General features: G+C 57.7%; 1 protein-coding gene across 1 annotated transcript in view; it reads right to left on the reverse strand.

Moving 5' to 3' along the window:
• SPTB (spectrin beta, erythrocytic) overlaps positions 1-21,522 on the reverse strand; it is a 98,025-nt gene that overhangs the window by 25,103 nt on the left and 51,400 nt on the right. Inside the window, exons 15-25 of the mRNA XM_075928868.2 lie at positions 20,381-20,518; positions 18,769-19,525; positions 17,760-17,962; positions 17,527-17,617; positions 10,516-10,662; positions 8,857-9,120; positions 7,260-7,475; positions 6,152-6,241; positions 4,850-5,128; positions 1,698-1,828; positions 508-712 (exon numbers count right to left, since the gene is read on the reverse strand). Coding sequence (XP_075784983.2) covers positions 508-712; positions 1,698-1,828; positions 4,850-5,128; positions 6,152-6,241; positions 7,260-7,475; positions 8,857-9,120; positions 10,516-10,662; positions 17,527-17,617; positions 17,760-17,962; positions 18,769-19,525; positions 20,381-20,518 — 2,521 coding nt within the window. The remainder of the gene's footprint in view (positions 1-507; positions 713-1,697; positions 1,829-4,849; positions 5,129-6,151; positions 6,242-7,259; positions 7,476-8,856; positions 9,121-10,515; positions 10,663-17,526; positions 17,618-17,759; positions 17,963-18,768; positions 19,526-20,380; positions 20,519-21,522) is intronic.

The raw sequence follows: 21,522 nt of genomic DNA on the forward strand, positions 1-21,522 counted from the left end.
TCCTCCTACCTCACCGTGGCACGTTCCTCCTAACCCCTCCTCCTACCTCACCGTGGCACGTTCCTCCTAACCCCTCCTGCCACCTCACCGTGGCATGTTCCTCCTACCCCCTCCTCCTACTCCCTCCTCCTACCTCACCGTGGCACGTTCCTCCTAGCCCCTCCTCCTACCTCACCGTGGCACGTTCCTCCTAACCCCTCCTGCCACCTCACCGTGGCATGTTCCTCCTACCCCCTTCTCCTACCTCACCATGGCACGTTCCTCTGTCCAGTCCCCCCCCATTCTGGGTGCACTGCTCTGTACCCCGCCCTGGGTGCTCCTCCTCTCTCTGCCCCCATGCCTAGGGTGCCCCACAGCCTTGTTTCCTGACAGATCCCCCCACACGCCGGGCTCTGCCCCCACCTCTCCATGCCCTGGCACGGTGCGCACGCCAGCAGGAGTCTGCAGCTGAGCACTGGGCAGGCCCAGTGTCCCAAGCCGCTCCCTCGGCCTGGCTCGCTGACTCACCGTGACATGGTCGTAGTCCTGCCCCAGCTCCTGCGAGGAGGCGGCCATGTCGCGCTCTGCGATCCACTGCTCCAGCTCGTCCACCTCCCGCTTCAGCTGGAAGAGGTGGCACATGTTCTCCAGCCTGTGCCGGCGCTCCTCCGCCAGGTCCTTCAGCCCCGCGTACTGCTTGTCCACCCGGCCCTGCAGCCGGATGATCTGCTCCCTGCGAGGCACAGGCAGCCGGCGGGTCAGGAGCCGCGGTAGCCAGGAACCCCGCGGTTCAGACGTGACTGGTGTGCCCGGTGGGAACCAAAGCAAGGCCCCATGTTCCCCACAACACACAATGGTGTTTGAAATCAGGGCCGGGGGAAGCAGAACAGTCCCAATTCCGGCTACTAAAACGGACGGCTCTTGTGCGGCAACTCACAAGCCAATTCCAAGCGATCCCAGCACTCGAGATACCCCGCCTCTTCGGGCCGAATGGGGGGGGGGGGTGTCCCATTCTTTTGCAAAAGGGAACGTCATTGAAACCGGCACAGCCGCAGAGCAAGTGTCCCGCCGCAGCGTGGGCTCAGGGTGTGAAACTGCGAGGATCTGGCTAATCATGTAGCCGGCCTAAGCCATCCCGGCGCATGCCGGCTCTGGACCACAGCGGCTCTGCCTTTTAAATGTCGGAAGAGCCTGGTGGACCACCTCCGACATTTAAAATGCAGAGGCGCAGCATCCTGGACTGGCACGAGCCAGGACCAAGCAGTCCCGGCCAGCAGCCCCTGTTTGTGGTGGTTCTGGCTGCCACGAACAGGGGCTGCTTCCGGAGCAGCCTCTGCCTTGCTCTGGACATAGGCTCCTTCACAGCAGCCTCCCCTACTCCTTCCCACCATTGCGTCTGATGGAGGCGGGGGGGGGGGGGCGGTAGGCCTCCCGCAGCACCAGCTCCTGTTTCTCTCCCTCCCTCCCTGCTGCTGCACAGGGGGGAAGTGAGCAGTCGAATAGTCGGCAACTCGCTTACATCCCTAGAGTGGACACACCTCGAACCCGCCCACGGCAGAGCCGACAGTGCTGGAGCTATCCCTGCGCTTTTATGGGCGCTCGGAGCTGGAAGCGAAGCCGCTAGCGAGAGCAGGCCGGCGGGATCCTCCCGCTCAGTATCCCCGGGGGGCGGGCTGATGCGTCGGTGTTAAGGGGCCCCCTGCCTGGCTCGTACGCACCCTTCCGGATGGCCCGCGGAGAGCAGCGCCTGCGCCCTGCCGGCCAGCTGCTTGATGGTCTTGCCATAGTCCTCCACGGCGCGCTGCTGGCGAACCTGTCGCTTCAGCATCACGATGCTGCTCTCTTCGTCCTGCAACCAGCCAGGCTTAGCACCAGGGGCCCACAGAAAGAGCCCCCGCACCTCTGGGCAAACGCGCCCGTTCCGACGCTCCCCCACTGGCCGTACACCGGGGCAGAGCGCAGGCCGCCGAGCCGGGAACTGGGCCCTCGCTTGCTCGAAGAGGCTCCTGCCACCCTCCAGGCAAACAAGCGCCAAGGGCAGGACTCCTGCCACACTGCTTTGTCCCAGCCACCCCCTACCAGGGGGTTGTAGCCTCCCATGGTGGGCCACTAAGAGTGGCACGTGGCTTGCTGCAGGAGGAAGCCACGAGCCACCCAGGCCCATGGCCATAAGTGCTACCAAACAGTAAAGGTTGAACCTTTCTAGTCCAGCACCCCTGGCACCTGACTGGTGCTGAACGAGAGAATTTGCCAGACCACAGGAGGTCAATATTGTCCAGCAGCATTGCCAACACGTCCACTGCTTGCTGGGCTCTGAGAAGAGCCTGGAGGGGAGGGATAGCTCAGTGGTTTGAGCAGTGGCCTGCTAAACCCAGGGTTGTGAGTTTAATCCTTGCAGAGGCCATTGGGGGCAAAAATTTGTAAGGCATGGTACTTGGTCCTGAAGGCAGGGGACTAGACTCAATAAACTTTCAAGGTCCCTTCCAGTTCTAGGAGATAGGCACTCTCCCTTAATTTAAGATATTCAGAGTAAATACAAGCTAAATAACAGCTGAGAGCCAGGGCTAGAAACAAACTTTATGGGACCCCAGGAAACTCAGCCCCCACCCGTAAGCAAACATCAGCAAACAAATATCATTCCGGACAATGGAGGTTGCCAGACTAGAGAGGTTCAACCTATAGTTTTGGGCTTTTTCTTAAATCCCAAGGGTGATGTTATTGGATTTTCCATGGGAACGTGCAGAAAACACTGTCGCGCCCACTGCGGTGTGTTTGCCCTGAATGCTGTGCAAAGGGGGCCCAGGGAGGCGTCCATTGAAAGCTGATGCTTTGCTGATTCTGTTTACACTGCTCATGTGCCCGTAGGATTTTTGAAAGGGACGTTCTGAGCGTGGGCTCTGTACGTCCAGCGTTTGCTTGTGGGAAACACGCGCAGGCATCGCCCGCCGGCTGTGAGCAGCGGAGATGTGACTGGCCGTACTCGGCTGACAATGAACCTGAAGTGTTGCCAACACACATCTGAGGAATGCTGCTGGAAGCCTGCGGACCAGCGGCTAAGCCATGGCTGCCTGTCTACAAAAGACAAGGACAGGTGACTTGCTCATGTGACAGACCCCTCTTTTGGCAGGTACCATCACACAGCGAGAACAATGGGATTCCCGCCACGTGGGCAAGGCTATAAAAAGGGCCCTACGAGTTCCTCCATTTGTCTTCAGTCCTGCTCATCGCATCAGAAGCATCTTGGCTGTAAACCAGGGGTGGGAGTCCTTTTTCGGGCCGGGGCCTGCTGACCCACAGAAAAATCAGTCGGGTGGGAGGCAGTGGGGACTGGAGCGCTGGCATGGACTCCCCAATGCTGGGGGGAGGAGCCCTGAGCCCCAGGGGCTAGATCCAGGCAAGCCAGGTTCCGCACCTGGCCCCCGACCTGCGGTTCCCCATCCCTGCTATAAACAAAGGGCCCAGGACTGATGACCCACCCTTACAAAGGGAGCACTCCAAAGATTTTTAAGCTAGCAGTTTGTTCTCTCTGTGCTACACGCCTGCGTCAGGAACTTTGCGTTGGTGGATGGAATTTGATTCCTTTCACAATTTCACCCCCGATCTTTTCTTTCTTTTATTAATAACCCTTTAGATGCTAGAGGATTGGCCCAGCGAGCTCTTTTGGGTAAGAGCTGAGGTATAAATGGACCTGGGAGCGTGGCGGGTCCACTGGGATCGGTAGAAGCTGTTCGGAGTTGGTGAGACTGGTTTTCGTAACCTCTCGTCTGAGTAAGGAGCAGTGCTGGCTGTGGCACAGGAAAAGCTGAGGTGTCTAAGGGGGAAGCTGGTGTAACTTCCTGCCGGCCAGTGCGGCAAACAGAAGTGCTTTTTGTGACTGGTTTGATGCCTTAGCGGGGAAGAAGATTCACTGGGCAGGCAGGATCAAACCTGAGACCTCTGAAGCTTAGTGCATAAGTCTCGACAGAACGAGCTACAAGCCACGTGGCTCTGAGTGAAGGCTGTAGCAGACTCAGTCCTGAGGGTACGTCCACACAGCAGCGTTATTTTGGAACAATATCGTGCTGACGGACTTCTCATTCCGACTCCGGTAACCCCCATCTCACCAGGAGCAAGGAGCGTTCTCCTTTCGACTTCCTGCTGTGTCGACAGCACCAAAAGCCGAGTTCAGCTACTTTGACTTCAGCTACGCAACTGACACAGCTGAAGTTACGTCGCTTAACTTGACTTCTGCCCTGCTGTGTAGACGTGCCCTAAGGGACCATCTAGGTGCCACAGAGGGGGACAGAGTGCCACCTCCAGCAGGCATGGGTTACACACTGTCCTCTAAAGAATCCCCCACAGAACAAGGGCCGTGCCAGGGGTGGGGCTGGGACACACAGTGATGAGGGGGCAGCCAGGGAAGGCTGCTGTAACTTAAACAAGCCCCTATGGCTAAGTTATACCCAAGCCTCTGTGAACCCCAGGGTCAGGAGGCCAGAAATGTGGCTTAATGCCTCTGCCGAGATTCTTTGCTGATGGTTAGATCTGGGGGTATAAGGAGGGGGAATTCCCCTCCCCACCCAAAACCAATTTGTGTGTGAATATTTGTTTTAAAAATGAGGGCTATATTCCACCCAGACCAATGTTCCCTCTGATTGTTTCCATCCACGTGTGGAATAAATTTTGTTTTGTGCACCGAGGCATGTGTGGATGCGCACCACTAGTAGAAACACAGGCTGCCGGCTGTGGGCACTGTGCAGCATTTGAATCTCTCCTGGGCAGTTGCCCAAGTGCACAACTTACAGGGAGCCCTGGCCCAGACCCACCTCACGGACCGTGGCGGGATGGCGCCCGCTCTCTGCGCTCATTGCTAAGCTCCGGCCGTTCTCACCTGCGGCTTCTCATCCGCCACCACATAGAGCTCCTGCTCGCTGATCCAGGCCTCTGCCTCGCCGGCGTCCAGGTAATACTGCTGGGCCTCGTTCGCCTGCTGCAGCCGCCGCAGCCTCCTCTCCGTCTCCTCCTGCAAGGTGCGCCACGCCCCCTGCAGCAGCTGCCGCTGCTCCTCCACGCCGCTGCAGTCCCCGTCCGCCGCCGCCACCGTGCGCTCCGCCCTGCGCAGGACGTCCTCCACCCGCGGCGCCCGGCCCGCCATCTCCTTCTGCAGAGTCTGGCGGGGCGAGAGCCGGTGTTACTGCCCTGAATCACACCCGCTGCCCCGGCCGGCGTGGCGAAGGCCCAGCAGAGGGGAGGGCCGGAGTTCCCGCAGACACGCCAGCGACTTCCCAGCTCGCCCGCCCGGCGCAGGGGCAGGCCTGCCTCTTCCCTGCTCAACGGCCGTGTCGGGCTGGTGCCCAGGCGCTGGGAAACAAGGACACTAATATGGGTGTGAATCTCGTCTTCTCATTCTGTGTTTGTCCAGCACCTAGCACAGGGGGCGGGGCTGCTCCTAGGCAGGAGGCTGATACGGCTAATCAAGAGCAACATCAAAATACCCAGCGAGACAGAGGCCACGGGCATGAAGGGGTTAATGCTGAAGAGCGGGAGGAGGGTGTTGAGGCCAGCGAAGGGGTCCCACTCCCCAGGGGAAGGGATGAGCCAGGAGGATTCCAGCTCCACCCCCGGCCACTGTCTGTAGCAATGGGGCGCTCCCTGTAGCCATCTGACTTCGGCGTCATTCACAAGCTCTGGACGCGGGGGAGGAAGGAGACGTGTGGTGCCCTCTAGCTCCCGACCCACGGCACGGGCAGCAGCACAGAGGGGAGTGGAGCCCGGCTGGGCCAACAGGGGAAGAGCCCGGGGAAGAAATGCCTCCCGCCCCAAGGTGCCCACCCATGATGTAACCGTCCCACGGCGCGGCACCGGGCCGGGGGGGCCGCACGAGCGTGGCAGCTGCACTGTGGCCAAGACCCTGCCATGCCACCAAGGGGGGCTGGGCACCCGGATGCCATTCATCTGCATGGAACTCGGGCGCCCAAATCCCTTAGGGCTGAAAGCCTCCGCTGCTGCTGCTCTCCAAGGTGAGAGGTACCAGACTCCCAGAGGATGCCTCTGGGGCAGGCTCCCAGGCACCCCCTGCACCTGCAGCTCCCTGAATGCCTCCGGCGAGAGGCCAGGCCGCTGGTGCCATTTACCCAGCGCCCGTCGAGCCTTGAGCTGCCCCACTCTGACCTCAGCGCTCAGCCAGATTCACCTGATTCTTCTTCATCAGAAGCTGCACGGTCTGGAGGTCGGTGCCGTGGTCAGTGGATCTGGCCAGGGGCAGCCTCTCCTGCACCCAGAGCTGAAAGGCAGAGCGGAGGAGAATGGAGGGGCTGCTGTGGAGGGGCAGGCAGGGCACCGGGAGGCTGCGGTTCAGCCTGGGGCGCACGGGGCCCGTGATCTGGCCGAGTGGCGAGCTGCCCACTCAAGCCCTCTGCCCGTCAACAGGCTCCATGCGAGCTGCAGCGCCAGCTCCCTGCATCTGGATCCTCTCGCTGTGAATCCGGCCCACTGACCCCCCCGCCAGCTGCTCTGGGGCTGCCGAGCAGCGACCCTGCTCCCGGGAGCTGGCCTGGGAACACGCTGCTGGCGGCCAAGCAGCAAGCAATGGAAGCTCTGTGTGCAGGGACTTCCCTTTGCTCTGTCTCTGTGCAGCACCTAGCACCTGGGGCGATGGGCCATGGCTGCAGAGCCTAGGAGCTACCGTAATGCACCTAATAACGTACAGTGCTTGGCACCCTGTAACTCTGATAATTGGCTGGAGCAACAGGAGCTACCGTAATACACCTAATAACATACAGCGCCTGGAGCTATGGTCCATGGCTGCAAAGCTAGGAATAGTATACAGCGCCTAGCACCCTGCCCCTCTGATCATTGGCTGGAGTGCCTAGGGGCTACCATAATACACCTAATAACGTACAGCGCCCAGCTGCCTGGGGGTCTGGTCCATGGCTGCAGAGCTAGGAATAGTATACAGCGCCTAGCACCCTACCCCCTGCTCATTGGCTGGAGTGCCTAGGAGCTACCATAATACCCTTAATAACGTACAGCGCCCAGCTGCCTGGGGGTCTGGTCCATGCCTGCAGAGCTTAGGAGCTACCGTAATACACCTAATAATGTGCAGCGCCTACTGTGAGGTTGGTCCATGGATGGAGCTCTTCAGAGCTACCGTAACACACCTCATAAATTGTGTGAAGCACCTTGCTGTATCAGCCAAGGCGCGGGAGCCACTCCCAAGGAGCTGGGAGGCACTAGGGTCAGAGGCCCAGGGAGCACCGGGAGAAGCAGATGGGGCACACACGGCCGTTCAGGGAACTTACCGTTTCATCTGCCAGATCCCGGTTGAGCTGGTACTTGGCTCTGGACGACTCCAGCTCCTTCCTCCTCTTCTCCAAGGGCTCCAGAAGATCCAGGAACCTCCTCTCGATATTCTGCCGCTGGCTGTCCGCCTCGTGCACGTCCCCTCTGAGCGGAGGGGCCTGCGACAGCAGCTCTTCCAACTCTCTCTTCTGCATGCCCACTTGCTCATCGAGTCTCTGCAAGCAAAGGTTGGCAGCTCACCATGCCCAGCTGGGCAACAGCACGCAGCCACGGTTGCAGCAACAGCCACTGGCTAATCGACTGACATTTGGATAAACCATCTCGATGCAAAGAATATCAGCCCCCCAAGTTCCTCCTCCTTTCTCTCCCCCCCCTCCCAGGAGCCCTCCTTTCCCTACTTCTGTGTGTCTTTTTCTATTTGTGTTACTGAGTTTGTCCTGCCCAGTCTTGCAGCTTTGACAAGATCCCTGCGTAAGTCTGGTGGTGATCCCGTGAAACAGGAGGTCGTTGGAAGCATAGGCAAGCTGTAAATCATTCACCTCTCTGGGCTTCTCCCTGTTTCCTCGTACAAACCAATTCATCACTACCCAAAATTCAGTGGTTACCGGTTTTTGTTTGTTTTACAGAAAGTCGGCTTTTTGACTCCACTACATTGTTTGCAAAAAGTGTTTGCTTTCTACAAAAAAAATGTTTTTTTTTCACTGAAAAACCGAATGCCTTAAAAACTGAACAATATCCATTCAGAGAGCCTGTTGCAGTGCTGTACGGAAACCGTTATTCATTTTCCTCTATGGTCTTGGCTATCTGGCCAGACTACATCTCCCATGATGCATTACAGCCAGGTATTCCCATGATGCAATTGTTTCATGCACGGTGAAGGGACACCATGATGCAACATGGGAGATGTAGTCCAACCAGAGAACCTGGATTACAGGGGACATGGGAGCATGAGGCCCCTGGACTACAGCTCCCATGAGGCACCAAAGATGCATTTCCCTATTGAAGATTTCAAGGCTTTGATTCTTCGTCACAAAACTGAACTTTACTGTGAGAAAGTTTTTGACAAAAATTTTCTTTTCAAACAATTTGCTGTGAAAAAAAAGCTCATTTTCCAACCCATTCTTCCACCAAAGTTCTTCACAGCTCCTAATTCCGAACATGACCCAGGCTAATCTAGTGCAATTAACCCAGTCCCCTGCTAATGGCTGTAGGTTTATGAGTCTGGACAGACCTGGGCCCAACAGTGCCCAGTCCTGCGGTTAGATCCAGAGGTTCAATCCCAGAGCCAACCTTGCTGTGGGGCAGCATGATACACACACACACACACTGAATGTTCATGCTGGCTTAGACTGAATTCAAACCAAAATAGAAAAGAGCTTCCAACTGATCAGTGGACTGGCACAGGCGGGGCCGGTAGCAGCCTCTGGTGGATCTGAGCTGGAATAAGCTGCTGGAACAAGCTGGAATGAACAACTGCTGGAGAATCCCTTCCCCGCACTGCCTGGGAGTTGGCTGCTTTGCGTCTGCTGCCCCAGCTCCTGCCCCAGAGCGATCCCTCCCCCGTGGCGCCCATGCTCAACGGAGTTCACCACCTACCGCCAGCTTCTTCAGCAGCCTGTTGGTGCTTGTCAGGTCGGTGCCCCGCTCGTCCGACTGCAGCTGCGCCTCCACCTCCCCGATCCACGCGTTCAGCTTGGAGAAGCTCTGCGCGTACAGCTCCGAGCGGTTGGCGTCGAAGAGGTGCTGGGCCTTCTCCTCGGTCGTCGATCGGAGCTTGTTCCAGAGCCGGTGCAGCTCCGTCAGCCGCTGCGAGACCACCGCACTGAACTGCGGCTTCTCCCGGGCCAGCTGCCGCCCCTCCTGGAGACAGGCGGAGGGAAAAGAGAATCGTAGCAACGTGGGGCCGCAAAGGGCCTCTGGCGAGCATCTAGTCCAGCCCTGCACTGAGGCAGGTCCAAGCAACCCCAGACCAGCCCTGACAGGCATCTGTCGAACTGTTCTTATGAACCTCCAGTGAGGGAGAGTCCACACCCGCCCCGGAGAGCCTGGTCCTGCGCTGAGCTACCCTGACGGTGAGGGAATGTTTCCTAACATCCAACCTCAGTCTCCCCGGCTGGAAGCAAAAGCTGGTTCCTTCTTGTCCTGCCATCAGACAACATGGAGAACCACCCATCGCCATCCTGCTTAGTCCTGTGGCACCTTCTAGACTGACATTGATTGGAGCATAAGCTGTCAGTCTATGAAGTGCCACAGGACTTCTTGTTGCTTATGCAGATTCAGACTAACACGGCTGCCCCTCTGATACGTGTCATCCTGCTTAGAACCTCCCAGTACGTGTCTGAGGACTGTTATTCCCCCACCCCCAGCCTTCTCTTCTCTAGACTAAACCTGCCCAGTCCTTAAAGCCGGGGCTGGGGAACCGTTTTTGGGTTGGGGGCCACTGACCCACAGAAAAATCAGTCGGGGGCTGCACACAAGCGAGAAACGGAAAAAAAAAACAACCTCATTGTGACCCCTGACTGAGGAGAGAGACACTCCCCATGCTTCCCTCGCACACCAGAGCCCGGGGGGTCCAGCCTAGGAGATTCTGTGCGCTCCAGCCCCCAGGAGGGCAGCAGTGGGGCTGGAGCACCAGCCCAGGCTCCCCAATACTAGAGGGTCCCTGAACCTCAGGGCCCAGATCCAGTCAAGCTCCCGGGCCTGAGGTGTCCCCCTCCCACTCCGCGCCGCCTTAAAGCCTTCCCTCACCCAGCCCAGGTTCGCTAAACTCTTGGTGATTTTTGTCACTCCCCTCCGGACCGTCTCCACTTTGTCCCCATCTTGCCTAAAGCCCAGTTCCCCCGACGGAACCCGGTGTCCAGCTGAGACCTCACCAGCGTCCGCCGAGCAGGACACTCACTCCCACGCTGCATGGGACTCCTGGTCGGGGGGAGGGGGCTGCAGATTGGACAAAGGCAGCTGGCTGGGGGGGGGGGGAGGGCAGTAATGGTACCTATGCAAGGACCCAGCGGAGGGCAGTATCGGACCCGCTCCCGCTCTCCTGCCCCACTGCGACCTCAGTCCTGCTGCCCGCGACAGCCTCACTCAGTCCTGAGGCAGCTCCTTAGCACGTGCTTAAAGCGAAGCATCTTGAAGCCCCACTGTGGTTGCTGGAAGCCGGGCTCTGCTCAGCCCGTGAGCTGCCTTTGGGGTGCCCTGAGCGTCGGGGGCCAGGCACTGGAGGGTTCCCCTTTACCCCCGCGGGAGAGCACCAACCTCGTCCACCTTCTCCAGCCAGCCTTGCTGAGAGGCCAGCTCAGCCATGAAGGCCTGGTGCTTCTGCCACTTGCTGTGCAGGTTCCGGGCTTCATCGTAGGACGTGTCCTGAGCTGTCAGCATCTTCTCGTCGATCCAGAGGGTGAGCTGAAAAGGCAGGGAAGGGAGCACAGGTCACAGCGCCCGCCCCAGCACTGGACCTTGCCATGGGGCCTCCGGATTCAGGTGCCCCACCTCTGGGCTCCTGCGGAAACCCTGAAATCTCCGTCTGCCTCCTCCTCCGCGCCAGCAGAGCAATGAGTGATGCCGGCCTGAGTCCTGCAGGCCCTCGGATGCCCTGCCTGAGGAATGGGGACCCGGAGGCACTCAAAGCCACATGGCTTCCCAGGGACACTGCCTGGCTGCTCATACCCCCCCGCAGGGGCTGGAAGTGTAGCCCTTAGACCACAGGACAGAAAGTTTACAACACGACCACGGCCTGTCCCAGCCCGTCGTCGGCTCCCTCCTCAAACCCCTTCTTTGCAGCCCACTGCCAGGGAGCTACAACATCCCCCGGCCATGGCCGTCCTGACGCCAGAGAAGCTAGCCCCGAGCGAGACACGCTCCCATGTTTAATCCCAGCTCTCCGGGCCCCAAACAAACCAGACTCTCGCCTCGAGCCACCGTGCTCTGGAGTCTGATGAAAAGCCAGTCAATAAAAGTGCAGACTAAGGAACCTAATGCTGCTTGACGCTTGCCTCGAATCAGCAACCGAGGGCGGCAGACATCTGAAACTGATGGAAGCTTAAACCCTTAACAGTTTCCAAGTTTTTTGGCAATAAACTGCCAATAAAGGATGAAAATATGTAAGTCGCTGCTGCCCTTGCAACCAGAGTCCAGCACGAAGTGAAGCAACTGGTGAAGGGCGAGCTTATTTCTTTGGTAGTTGCTCATCTTGCCGGGTCTGCGCTCGGAGTTCAAAGGCAGCAGACTGCAGGTGGCAAACAATTCCCCACCAGCCCATCCCTGCACACTCACTGGGAAGCCGACCACGCTTCTGCACACCCACAGGCGACCACTCCCAAAGTCAGCAGTGGTTCCGAGATGTCTCCGAAGGAGCTCTGGAGCCCTATCGCTGACAATGCAGATGAAATAGCCAAATCCAGGGGGCTGGATCAATACGTATAGTGGGGCTGCTGAGCACCGCTTCACCAAACTGTAAACCTGTATGTGATGGACACCCCTTCGAGCCAGATCCTGCGGCAGCACCCCAGTACTCCTCGTACCTGCCCCTGTCGCCGAATCTGTCAGGTGTATGACAGACGATCAGGAAGAAAAGGAAAAAAAGATGAAACTGGTGATGAGTAGAGCCCCACAAATTGGCCTCATCAGAGGGCATCTGCATCTGCAGCTCATTTTTGCGGATACAAATTATGTATCTAGAACGCTGCACATTTGCAGATCTCCACTTTATAGCCAGGGCTCATTTTTGCAGATGTGGATGCAAATTTCGTATCCGCACGGGGCTCTAATAATGCAAGTGAAAAACGGGGAAAATAATGAGGACGTGAGTGGGAAAGAGACACCAGGCGCTGTTATACCACAAGACCAGCTTCAGATGACTGAAGAGACAGGATTCAACAGGGCGGGTGCCGATGGTGTTACTCCACAAGGAGTTCATTATTCTGCCCAGACCTTGCAAGCTGCTGGTGAGGAAGCTAGAGAAGAATGGCTCTGGGAACCTGTGATGGGAGGGACTAGGCCCTGAAGCCTTGCCACTGCCCTTCCCAGAAAAGGTCCTCCAGGGAGGCTAGAGTGGCTACTGGGGAAGCGGCCAGGAAGGCTCTATAAAAGGAGATGCAAAGCAGAGCAGCAGTTAAGTGCAGTGTGGAGCTCCAGGGATAGACTGGCTGACAAGCTGGCTGAGAGAAGAGCAGAACCATGGACAGCTCCCCGTGGATTGCTTACTGCAGACTGGCAGCCTATGCTGAGACTCTGAGGCCAGGTCTACACTAAAGGGGAAGGTCAAATCAAGATACGCAACTCCAGCTCTGTTAATTACATGTCTTGATTCGAGTTTCCCTGCTATCTCCACACCAAGAGGCCAAAAGGAGCAAACGCTCCCGTCAGCTTCCTCTACTCCTCGCAGGAGCGGGAGTACTGGCCGCTGATGGGAGCACCCTCTGAGTTTGATTTAGCGGGTCTTTACTAGACCCGCTAAATGGAGCTCCGGAAGATCAATTGTGGCATTGTCCGGAGTGAAGACATGGCCTGAGATAAAGCCCTGAGGTGACGGCAAAGACACTGCCTCCAGGAAGGGAAGCCCTAGAGGCACCACTCTCACAGAGTGGGGAACAGACTCAGACACGCTCCAAACAGCCTCCCTTCTGATGGGCACATCGACTGGTTTTGTTGATTTGCAAACAGGGTGCATGTGACTCGGCCACAGGACTTAGTTGCTGAAGGGGGTTTGAACAGGAGAGAGTGCAGGCTCAGGCACTCAGCCAAAGGGAGGCACTCATGAGAAGAGAATGCCACCCCATTGCAGAACTATTCAGTTGGCAAAAGCACATTTAGTTGGCAAAAGACAGGACCCCGACCATTACGGCGACGAAGAAGTGTAATTTAAAGAAGACAATCCTAGACTGTCCAACTAGCAGGCACTCTGTGTGTGAAAAGCTCGAAAGACTCAGAGTTCAAGGGTTATGGTAGCGGTAGGGTGGCCACTTCTTCAAACTGTTAGTATGAGGGATGAGAAATGGAAATCCCTTAAAAATATTTCTGCCTCACCAATGCCTGCTAAATTACCACAAAGGCACAACTTACTTGGGGGGAGGGGTTTCTACAGAGCAGGGCTAAAATGCCAAGTCAGCACAAAGGTGTCATCTTCTCCATTCACCGAAACACTATTGGCCTCCAGGAGGAACTGTGAGAAAATGGTGTTGGCCAATGGTGCATTTCAACGCTGCGTTTACCTGGGCCCCTGGTACAAGCTGCTTCTCTCCAGAGAGGATACGGAAAAAGCTAACATTCCGCTTACTAAACGTGAGCCCATTGGGAGGTACGAGGGTGCCCAAAATGAGGACGGGCCTGATTTTCAGCCAGCCAGGTGGGGACCCAGACTTCAGCTCCTCCTCAACACCTATGAAAGGTCCAAGAATCAAGAGACACATTTTGGATGAGGCAAGGGCAAAAAGCATGTTAGTCTCTTCCTGGAGTCTTTGACGGATAAGCCTCTTTGCAAAACACGTGGGAATAGAACTCGGTACTGGGAACAAAACATTTAAAAAGAGGCCTGGACTGTATCAGTTGGTTACCATGGCGACTGCTGTTCCTGCTACACAAGTCAGCACTGAAAGGGTATTTTCGGGGCTGACATTCATTTTGGCATCCACCAGTTAGGTCTCACCATTCCCCACTCCCATCTGTCTGGACACAGCCCAGCTGTTCTCATTTGCCTCACACTTACATTGCAGACCCCTTGGGAGAAGAGCTTTGGGCGGTGGGTTTGTACAGTGTCTACCACAACTGGGACCTGCTCCGTGACAAGGGCTATGAACACAAATCAAAATAAATAATGTGGCAACACCCTATTGCAGATGACCATGGGGGGGGGGGGGGGAAGGGCGGTAGCCCAGCAAGGTTTAGATCACTGTTTGCCTCAGGCTGAGGTGTAAGCCCATTTTGGGACAAAGGAGAACTAGCAGAGGGAATGTGACCAGAGTTCTCTCGTCTCAGCTGTCTTTCAAAGTCGGTCTCTAGCTGTTGTGGTTGTGAAGAAAACCTTGAAAATGTGGCCCATGCAACGATATCTGTCTGTGTTTGCAGAAAGCCTGAGACAGGGCCATGGAAACAAGCTGTGACCTTGTTTCGGACGAATTTCAAAGTCCCAAGGCCCCCGTGAAAACTGTTTTGGAGGAAAAGTTCCCCCCACATTCTTACATAGACCTGCCTGCCTTGTGCCTAATAAGAATGAAAGGGGCAAAAAGCTGCTAGGGCCTGGACACAATGGAGCAGGCAGCAGATTCCAGTGGTTCCGACGCAATCCACATGACCCCTGCTGCCATGAGTCCATCACTGCCCATTTGTGTTGCAAACAGACACACACACACACACACACACACACACTCCCGTTTGGCAGCGGAAGCCCTGTTCTGAACAGAGCCGGGTGGAGGATGGAAATTCTGTTCCACGAAGGCGACGTTGGCATCTGGCTTTGTTCTGAACAAAAAAAACCTCGATTTCAAAATTCTCAGCCACACAAAATAAACGAAAAATCTGGTGGGGAAAAAACCCTCCCCCTTTCCAGCCAATTCAAACATCTTGTCCGGCTTCTGCCTTCCTTTCCCATGAGAACCAAGGAGAGGGAACGGAAGCCGGGGTCTGAATGAACTGTCTTCTGATGAGCTGAAGGAAGAAAGCTCGGGAGTAAACTCTCTCTGCAAAGACAGGCCTCCTTTGCCAAGGGGAGCCACACACAGACCTTCTACACATGTGGGTGTTTTAGGTTAACATTCACTTAAGTCTTGGATGCAGGGAAATGACATGTGGTTGCTGACAGCATGTCAGGGAGGGGTCCCCAACCCTGCACCCCCATCCGCAGCCAGATGCGACTCTCAGCCACCCAGGAGAGTAGACGGTTTTATTGCTTCTCAGAGACACAGCGCAGCATAGAGTGATGTTAGCTCAGACACCAAGGCTGTGTCTAGACTGGCAAGTTATTCTGGAAAATCAGCCATTTTTCCGGAAAAACTTGCCAGCTGTCTACACTGGCCGCTTGAATTTCCGGAAAAGCACTGACGATCTAATGTAAAATCATCAGTGCTTTTCCGGAAAAACTATGCTGCTCCTGTTCGGGCAAAAGTCTTTTTCCGGAAAACTGTTCCAGAAAAGGACCAGTGTAGACAGCACAGTAGTGTTTTCCGCAAAAAAGCCCCGATCGCGAAAATGACGATCAGGGCTTTTTTGCGGAAAAGCGTGTCTAGATTGGCCACGGACGCTTTTCCGGAAAAAGTGCTTTTCCGGAAAAGTATCCTGCCAATCTAGATGCGCTTTTCCGAAAATGCTTTTAACGGAAAACTTTTCCGTTAAAAGCATTTCTGGAAAATCATGCCAGTGTAGATGTAGCCCAAGAGTAGACACTTTATTCCTCTTGGGGGAAGGGGCTCACGGGCACTGAACCCCCCTTTCCTGCTCTCCTCATCCTTCTCAGCCAAGACTAACTCACCCTCCCAGCCACTGGTCAATAGGCCCCCAGGCAGCCCCACCTATATCCCTCTGTCCTGCTCCCAGATCCAAGGTGTATCTGTTGTCACCTGGTCCTCAGGAGGTGAGAAAGTGGGTCTGGCCCACAAAAGCTCATCACCTATTAAACCATCTTGTTAGTCTTTAAAGTGCTACATAGTTTTTCCTTTTGTTTTAGCAAGATCAGACTAACACGGCTACCTCTCTATTATGTACTATACTTCCACAGTGAGTCATGCCTGGCCTCTCCCTCCTCATGCAGAGAGAGCTGCAGGGGGGAAGGGAACTGAGGTACACACCCACCCACCCACCCACCCACACCCAATACAGCAGTGAATGTTACAGCACCCTCCCTACGTCCCACCTTATAGCATTGCTAAAAGGCAGCAGATCCGTACCCAACATGCTCTAATTAAGGCAGCCACCCTCCCTGCCCGGGCAGGGAGCAGTGAGCCAAACCCATGTGGAAGACAGAGGACAGGGACAGGTGTTGCTGCCTGGTGCGGGGGGCTCTGCAAAAGGCCTAGATGTCATTTGGTTTCCCCCTCCAGTAATTAAGACTCAACATTCTCTCTGCTCAGTCATCACCTAAGTGGCCTGCCCCCGCCAGTCCCAGCACACCCCCGACCTGCCGCGGCCGGGGCACCCTCCCGGCTCCAACCCAGCCCGGCCTGGATCAGACCTAGGCTGCGGTGAAAGTAACTTACACTTTCTTACAGGTGCTGGTCTATCCCAACCCGGATCCCTCCCAGCTCTTTAAATAGCCCCCTGCTGGCTTTTGCCGCAGCTCAGCCAGCTCTTGCCGGAGTCGCGCCCCAGGGCATCCCCGCGTACTGTCACCTGTGCACCTCGGACGCGGCACAGCAGAGGTGGCAGCATCACTTGCTGAACCAGGGGCTGTGATGACCTTCCCCCTCCCCCCGCCCCCGCGATACACCCCTGGGCTCTGAGACTCCATATCTGTCCCAGCTGAGACAGGTGGGTTGATGCCCACAACAGCTTATGCCCAAATACATTCGTGAATCTTTCAGGTGCCACAAGCTACAGACTAATGCAGTTCCCCTTGGAGACTTGGCTGCAGGCAGCATGGCTCTAAGACTCTAGCCATGGGGTGGGGGACCTTTTTAGGGTTGGGGGCCACTGAAGCCACAGAAAAATCAGTCAGGGGCTGCACACAAGTGAGAAACCAAAAAAAATCCACCTCTCCCCAGCATGGGCTCTCCCCAGTGCTGGAGGGAGCCTTGAGCTCCAGGGGCCGGATCCAGGCAAGCCGGGGGCTGCCATAGGTTCCCCACCCTGCTCTAGAATATAATGTACAACCACCAGGGGCAGCCCGTGAGCGTAGGCAAACTAGGCAGTTGCCTAGGACGGCGCCGGCCCAGGAGCCCGATGATGACATCACGGCCATTGACGGCCGTGCAGGCAGGGGCGTCAATCGCGCCTTCCGTCTGGGGGGGTCAGCTGCCGCAGCTGGCCTCGGGCCGCTCCTGACAACCGCCAACACGCCATACAACGAGAAATGGGAATGTTTCATTGTGACAACGGCCCGGTGGGGCATCTCAGAACTCCGTGCCAATCCCCGCCAATTTCTTCCCTAGCACAGAATTTCGACAAAAGCAACGTGATGTTCTGAAGCCTTTTCCCGTGGGCTGAAAGAGCAGGAAAAGGCTCCCGCGAGTGTTTCCCGCAAGCTTTGGTTCTGAGGGTCCCGCCAGGGGACTCAGGGCGTGTCGTGGGCCGGGGGAACCTCTCTCCCGGCCAGCTGTAACGGCTCGCCCAGCAGCCTACCTCTTGGCACTTCTGCAAGAAGCTCTGCAGGGCGTGATTGTCCTTCAGGAGAACCAGCGCGTCCTTCGACTTTGCCACATTCGCCCTGGCCCTGGAAAGCAGAGAGGACACTGAGCTGCCACAGGAGCGTGTCTCCGCGGGGGAGAGAGTTCTCTGCCAGCGGGGGCACGGGATCGCCTTGCTCGGCGGGCGTTCCCAAGGGCCCCTCGCACGTGGGGTGCGGGTGAATTTACCTCTCCTGTAAGAGCTGGGCCTTCTCATTAATTTTCTCGGCGTAAATATTCCTGTCGGCCGCCAGCTTCTCCCCGCTTTCCACCGGCCCCGTTACTTTCTCCTTGTTGGCCTCCATGGTGGCCAGGAAACCCTCGTACTTCCGCACGGCGACTTCCGACGCTACCAAGGAGTCGGGGGGCTCCACGTGAGCCAGGGTGTACTCCTGGAACGGGCAGGAGGGTGTGACTGAGCAGGGCCTGGCACACCTGCCCTGCCCCCCTCCCCACATTGATCCTGCCGGGCCCGGGACCAGTGCTCCAGCCAAGCCACTGCACTGACAAGGCTGAGACAGCAGCAGAGTGTCCTGTCCACAGGACGAGTCAGAGCAGGCTGCCCGGCCGGTCCACGGGGGCGGGGACAGCTCCTGTTGACACCCTGCGCCAGGCCCCATAGTCCCCAGGGCCCCATTGCTCAGAGAGGGAGCAAGGGGGTGGAGCAGGGGCCAGGCCTGGGAAGAGATGGACCAGAGGCAGGGCAGCAGGAGAGTTGCCCTGGGCCTTACGTGGGCTCCTAGGCAAGGGGGGGGCAGCTCCGTGCCCCCAGAAGGGGCGGGGCCTCAAGCAGGAGGGGCCTCCGCACTACATGGAGCCCTTAGTTCCCCCCTCCCAGCCCTTAGCACTGCCTGGAGCATGTGGCGCGGGGCTCCGGCGGAGATTTAAAGGGCCCCAGCGCTCTGGCCACTCCTATAGCAACAGCAGTGGCCAGCAGCCCCGGCCCCCTTTGAATCAATGGATGCCAAGGCAATTGCTCCCTCCCCCCGCCCTGCATCGGCAGGCATGCTTGGTAGGTGCAAGGAGGTGGCAGCGGGGCCTAGTGGCTAGGGTCCCAGGAGACAAGGCTTCCACTCCCAGCTCTACCATTTGCCCTTGGGTAAGCCCCATCGCCCTTCGCCCTGTCTCCTCAGCGAGTCCTGCAGGGCCGGGACGGTAAGGCCCCTCGGCCTGGGAACCGAGGCCGCCGCTTCCCTACCTGGCTGCTCAGGATGGCTTCGGTCTGTTTGGCATCCTTGAGGAACTCCTGGAAGCCCAGGCACTGGGCGAGGAACTTCTCTCGGCTCTCCCACATCTTGCACAGGGCGCTCCAGCCCATCTCCACCCCTTCCAGGCGCTGCTGCAGCTGCAGGTACTCCGGGTCCGTCTGCCCGCGCGTCACCCTCACCCCCGTCTCCCGGACGCTGCGGTAGTCGCCCTCGTGCCCGTCGATCTCCTCCTTGATGGCGGCGTGCTCCTGCCAGAACTGCTCCGCCTCGGCCAGGGAGCCGGGCACCTCCTCCGAAGCCACGGCCTGCTGCGCCTTGAACAGCCAGGCCTGGAAGTCATCCAGGTCCTGCAGGAACTTCTGCAGTTTGCTGGCCTCCCCGAGCGAGGCCTCCTGGCTCTCCAGCGTCCGCTGCAGATCCTGCCACAGGCCGGCGACGGTGGACACCCGGCTGTAGATGTCGGGGGCCAAGTCGGGGAGCTGCTCTGCCAGCCGGCGGGCCTCCTCCTGCAGCGCCTCTAGCTGGGTCTGGATGGCGGCCAGGTCGCGCTCGATGCCGTAGAGCCGCCGCTGGATGGCGAGCACGCCCGCCAGGTCTCTGCTCATCTCCTGGGTGGACCTGATCACCGCCGTCTTGTCCAGGATCCATTTGCGGGTCTCCTCGCAGTCCACGCAGTAGTTGTGCAGGCTCAGCGCCAAGTCCACTGCTTTCCGCCGCTCCCCCACCTTCTCCTGGAAGTCCCGCCACCTGCAGAGGACATGGTCGCCACCACAGCTCAGGGGTGCCCTCCTCGAGCGATCTGACAGCCCCTGCCTCGCGCGCGAGCCCCTCCCTGCGCCCGGGCGCCCAGCCCCAAACAGGCAGGGGGAGAAGGGTTTCAGGCGCTCTCCGGCCGGAGCACTCGGTGTCTGCGATCCCAGACACAATTGTGCTGGGTCTGCACGGACAGGGATGGCACCAGCCCCAGGGACCCCCCCACCCTATGGTGCTGGGCCCTGGCTGCCCCCAAAGTGGGGCAGGCTGACTGGGAAGAAAGCTTGGCCAGGGATACCCCCAGGCTGGCTGCCCATGCTCCTGACCTCACAGGGCACTGCCTTAAGAGTCTGGCCACTTCCCCGCCCCATCCTAGCTGTCCTCCGGCATCTTCCTGCCCTTCCTCACAGGCCGTGGGGTCCTGAGCGGGGGGAGTGGAAGGGAGGGCAGGGCTGAAAAGGGGAAGCTAGCGACCGCCAGCCTCTCATAGGGCCAGCATGCCTGACAATCGGCCACGATTTGACAGCCCCCCTCCTATCTTCCATGAGCTCTCTCCCAGAAGTGCCAGTCTCTTTCATCTCTCTCCTGTGGCAGCTGTTCCGGATCCTCCATCATTTCTGTTGCCCCTCTTTGTGCCTTTTCCTATTCTGATCCATCTTTTCCGGTCCCCGCAGAGTGTCCTGGCAACGGGCTAGGGGTGGGGTGCCCACGGCGGCTGTGGCGTGAGCACCCCGGGGCACAGGACCGCTGGAACGCGCTGTCTAGCTGACAGCCCTGTCCCGACAGGCCGGCCTGGGACACGCCGGTGCGGCTCTCTACGCTGGTGCTAGCAGCGGGGCGGGGCGGTACCTGCTGTTCAGACGCTCCTGGCACTGCCTGATGCGGCCGCTGCGCGGGTGCCCGCTCTCGACGAGGCTGCCGGCGGCGCGGTCGACACCGTCGATCTGGGAGGCCGGCATGCTCATCTCCTGCTCCAGGATGTCAAACCTGCGGGGACACCGGCAGCGTTGGGCAGGGGCAGCACCGGGACGAGCCAACCCTGCAGGCACTGTGCTTAGCTCCCCACCCTGGCTGAGCTGGGCACAGGCCCGGAGCACGGGGCATTTCCCACTGGCGCCGGGCGGCATCCTGGGCCGAGCGCCCAGAGCCAGGAGCTAACCCTGACGATGCCACGTGGTGTTTGCAAGCAGCGCCGGGGTGGGCGAGGGACGGGGCTGCGGCCGTCGCACATAAGAGCAGCCAGACTGGGTCAGACCAAAGGTCCATCTAGCCCAGTAGCCTGTCTGCCGACAGTGGCCAATGCCAGAGGCCCCTGAGGGAGGGAACACAGCAGGTAATCCCCACATGATCCCTCCCCTGTGATCCATTTCCAAACAAACAGAGGGTAGGGACTCCATTCCTCCCCATCCTGGCTAATAGCTATTGATGGACCTAACCTCCAGGAATGTACCTAGCTCTTTTTTGAACCCTGTTAAAGCCCTGGTCTTCACAACATCCCCTAGCAAGGAGTTCCACAGGTTGACTGTGCACGGTGTGAAGAAAAACCTCCTTTTGTTTGTTTTAAACCTGCCACCTATTCATTTCCTTTGGTGACTAGTTCCTATATTATGGGAACAAGTACATAACTTTTCCTTATGCACTTTTTCCACACCAGCCATGATTTTACAGACCTCTATCATATCTCTCCTCCCCCGGATCTCCTCTTTTCTAAGCTGAAACGTCCCAGTCTTTTTAATCTCTCTTCATATGGGAACCGTTCCAACCCCCTAAACATTTTTGTTGCCCTTCTTTGAGCCTTTTCCAATGCCAATATATCTTTTTGAGATGAGGCAACCACATCCATATGCAGCATTCAAGACGTGGGCGTACCATGGATTTATACAGAGGCAATAAGATATTCTCTGTCTTACTCTCTATCCCCTTTTTAATGATTCCTAACATTGTGTTTGCTTTTTTGACTGCTGCTGCACATGGAGCGGATGTTTTCAGAG

This window comes from Pelodiscus sinensis, chromosome 5 (assembly GCF_052426305.1).
Source record: "Pelodiscus sinensis isolate ZL-2025 chromosome 5, ASM5242630v1, whole genome shotgun sequence".
Lineage (NCBI taxonomy): Eukaryota > Metazoa > Chordata > Testudines > Trionychidae > Pelodiscus > Pelodiscus sinensis.